At 45.5% G+C, this 4,058-nt stretch overlaps 1 protein-coding gene across 2 annotated transcripts in view; it reads left to right on the top strand.

Annotated features, from left to right (window-relative positions):
* Window positions 1-2,550, top strand: part of LOC112079788 (PRELI domain-containing protein 1, mitochondrial-like) — a 5,115-nt gene extending 2,565 nt beyond the window's left edge. For both annotated transcript variants that reach the window (XM_024145627.2, XM_070442429.1), the window contains 2 exons: window positions 292-517; window positions 2,234-2,550. In XM_024145627.2, the coding sequence (XP_024001395.1) occupies window positions 292-517; window positions 2,234-2,401 (394 nt within the window). In that variant the 3' untranslated portion in view covers window positions 2,402-2,550. The remainder of the gene's footprint in view (window positions 1-291; window positions 518-2,233) is intronic.
* Window positions 2,551-4,058: the final 1,508 nt, after the last annotated feature.

The following is a 4,058-nucleotide window of genomic DNA, read 5'->3' as shown; positions in this document are numbered from 1 at the left end:
GTTTGTATTGTTAATATCTGCTCTGTATTTAACCCAGCCATCTTTCCTTTTATTTGAGTACTTGATTCAAGGTTTGTATTCGATTGCTAATAATCAAATACAAGTACTTGAAATGTACAAATCTGCAWYTATTTAGCAGRTTAAATTCAGAAGTACTGACAATGTTAAAATTGGTTTGCGGAGTATGTCAAGTGTTGTGAAAATGTTATGWCGTTTTCAGTTGTCTGAACWACTAGTAATTGGACCAACTGATAGCATACCGCAAACATTGTGTGTGTTCCCGTGCATCAGCACCCATGTTCTCACGGAGGAYGTGGTGTTCCGTGAGGTSACGRCGGACCAGCGGCTTCTCTCYAGACGCCTGCTCACCAAGACCAATCGAATGCCTCGCTGGGCCGAGTTCCTCTTCCCCTCCAACCTATCACGCTCCGTCTACATCGTAGAGGACTCCGTCGTCGACCCGGTCACCAAGAGCCTCACCACGTACACCTGGAACCTCAACCACACTACGTTAATGGTGAGGTACACCCCGACATATGCTCCCTTCCGAATCGACCCCTTGCCCCTACACCAAGAAGTGGCTAGGGAGTAGGGGCTAGGTGTTGATTTGGAACCCAGGGATACTGGTTCCCACAGCTTAGTGGTTGGAGCATGGTGCTTGCAACACCAAACGTGTGGGTTTGACACTCATGCCAGTCACATGTAGTTCATGTATGTGTTTGTTAGTACGTGTAGGTTCCTCTATACGTTTTACTAGGTTGGTGGACGCTCATGTCCTTTTGCAGTAAGTACACTGACTCAGCACCATGGAGTATCTTGTATTTGTTAGAAATCCGTGTTCTATCTTTAGGAGATAGTATCAGCACCACCACCAGACAGAGGAACACGCTGGGTTTCCCCTACTGCATTTAGCAGCGGCGCACTGCCTCTAAAAAAAAGGAAACACTATTAGTATTGACTAAGATAATAATGTATCTACGTATTAGCACACAGCCTACTATTGAACAGAGACTTTGATATGCACGTCTACATGAACACTACTGTCCAAATAGTGTTATTATTGCATATCTTTAGATGCGGAATGGAAGATCTTTTCCTCAATGGTTTAGGCTAGGTTGGTATCTGTCCCTTCATGACCTCCAGTGGTTGACCTATATTACAGCCACAAGACATTGACAAAGTGCCCTCTGCGTTGCCCCGCCCCCCTGAGAGACTGGCTTGTTTACTGGTCGCGCTTGTTTGTTTTCTCTAGCAACCGACCGTCTCCAAGCCTACAGCACAATGAATATACTGTTTTCCAGAGAAATTCCTTCATGCCGATACCCACAAGGTTTTCCATTGTGTATCATTTGTGACATTTCGTTAAAAAAACAAAAACTGCAACAGTTCTGCAGTCTGGCTGGATATTGGTTCAGACTGGTAAACAATTGACTAAAGAGACACAGACGTGAAATGTATTGTTGGTGGTTTTCTGTTTCTCAGGGACCTGATTTGTTGGATGAGAAAGAGATGAAGTTGTGTAACCTTTGAGTCAGCCGGGTGGGTGGATATCTCATKGTTTACATCTCGAGTCTCTACGAGAGTCAGAGTTCACTCTCCATTCTACGGTTAGCAATAGAACAARGCTTTAATGTGAGAGACTAAATGAGACACTTTATCTCACCATACCTGGTCAATGTCAACTAGACCTACACTACAATCATACACAGACCTTTTTATGATTCAACCAACACTTTGTTCAGCCCCTTCCCACTTTGTATTCGTCTGAAGATCGCCAACACTTGACGTCTATCTATCCAGATATGGTGCTGTCAACTTGATGGATGAGCAGAGAGGAGCACCATAAGGAACACACCCCACCAGATTATGCCCGCCGTCTAGTTAACGCAAAGCGTTGTGGCGGCGTGCTAGCGAGCGCTGTCTTGTTTTGATTCCACTTGACGGCAGCTGAAGGAGAGGATGACTCATATCACTAGACAGATGGAACAACTTTGTAATTATCTCCAAGATCATATTTCGGAACAAAATGTCAGATTCTTCCAAAACAGTATGTTATTATCGCACGCAACCACTTACTCAAAATGAAGTGGAATTGATAACTTCTTCTTCATTCATTTTGCATTGAAGTTGTTTGCTTCTTTATGTATTGTGCCCTATAGTTGAGGGCAGCAAACCAACACCACCTGGTTAACAACCCTCTCCACCCCCCATCCCTTCCTCCTTTCTTTCCTAGACGGTGGAGGAGCGCTGCGTGTTCCAGGAGTCAGAGGACCGGCCTGCCTTCACGCTGCTCAGACGAGAGGCCTGGATCTCTTCTGGAGTCTACGGCTTCTCCAGACCTATCCAGGTACAGCACAGATGTAGTACAGAACACCACACCACAGCCCCAGACCAGCTATAGGACGGGACACCACAGTACAGCCCCAGACCAGCTATAGGACGGGACACCACAGTACAGCCCCAGACCAGCTATAGGACGCCACACCACAGTACAGCCCCAGACCAGCTATAGGACGGCACACCACAGTACAGCCCCAGACCAGCTATAGGACGCCACACCACAGTNAGTATAGTAGATCGGACCTCCGCTCCGGCTGACCCAGGTCATCCAAAATGGTCACTCTGAATGTCTGCATGGTCACCCCGGGGCAAAGTCCAGGTTACGGCTGATGCCCACGTAGTCTAGGCCGGCTGGCAGGGGGACACGGGGAACATAGAAATAGAACATTACACATATATCTTAATGGGGAGAGAGTCAGTAAGGGCATTGGAATACTACCATGAAAGAGATGACACCGGAATGTTTGAGAAATATTAGGAACGATTGGGAATTCTGTGTAATTACACTGATAGAGAGCTTGTGAATAATGTGAAAACAGAGATTGAGGGACCCCAGGGGAATTGTAAATAGTGTGACAGATACAGTGGCTTGAGAAAGTATTCACCCCCTTGCCATTTTTCCTATTTTGTTGCCTTACAACCTGAATTAAATAGATTTTTGGGGGGGTTGTATCATTTGATTTACACAACATCCTACCACTTTGAAGATGCTAAATATTTTTTATTGTGAAACAAACAAGAAATAAGACAAAAAACAGAAAACTTGAGTGTGCATAACTCCTCACCCCCCCAAAGTCAATACTTTGTAAGAGCCCCGTTTGCACATTTACAGCTGCACAAGTCTCTTGGGGTATGTCTCTATAAGCCTGGCACATCTAGCCACTGGGATTTTGCCCATTCTTCAAGGCAAAACTGCTCCAGCTCCTTCAAGTTGCATGGGTTCCGCAATCTTTAAGTCAATACCACAGATTCTCAATTGGATTGAGGTCTGGGCTTTGACTAGGCCTTCAAGACATTTAAATGTTTCCCTAAACACTCAAGTGTTGCTTTAGCAGTATGCTTAGGGTCATTGTCATGCTGAGAAGTGAACCTCCGTCCCAGTCTCAAATCTCTGGAAGACTGAAACAGGTTTCCCTCAAGAATTTCCCTGTATTTAGCGCCATCCATCATTCCTTCAATTCTGACCAGTTTCCCAGTCCCTGTCGATGAAAAACATCCCCACAGCATGATGCTGCCACCACATGCTTCACATGTGGGGATGGTGTTCTCTGGGTTATGAGAGGTGTTGGTTTGCGCCAGACATAGCGTTTTCCTTGATGGCCAAAAATGAAATTTTATTCTCATCTGACCAGAGTACTTTCTTCCAATGTTTGGGGAGTCTCCCACATGCCTTTGGCAAACCCAAAGTGTTTGCTTATTTTTTCTTTAAGCAATGGCTTTTTCTGGCCACTCTTCCGTAAAGCCCAGCTCTGTGGAGTGTACGGCTTAAAGTGGACAGATACTCCAATCTCCGCTGTGGAGCTTTGCAGCTTCTTCAGGGTTATCTTTGGTCTCTTTGTTGCCTCTCTGATTAATGCCCTCCTTGCCTGGTCGGTGAGTTTTGGTGGGCGGCCCTCTCTTGGCAGGTTTGTTTGGTTCCATATTCTTTCCATTTTTGAATAAGGATTTAATGGTGCTCCGTGGATGTTCAAAGTTTCGGATATTTTTTATAACCCAAC

The sequence above is a fragment of the Salvelinus sp. IW2-2015 genome, unplaced genomic scaffold (genome assembly GCF_002910315.2).
Source record: "Salvelinus sp. IW2-2015 unplaced genomic scaffold, ASM291031v2 Un_scaffold9544, whole genome shotgun sequence".
NCBI classification, from domain to species: Eukaryota; Metazoa; Chordata; class Actinopteri; order Salmoniformes; family Salmonidae; genus Salvelinus; species Salvelinus sp. IW2-2015.
The sequence above is the reverse complement of the archived record's forward strand: the minus strand, read 5'-3'. Positions and strand labels throughout refer to the sequence as shown.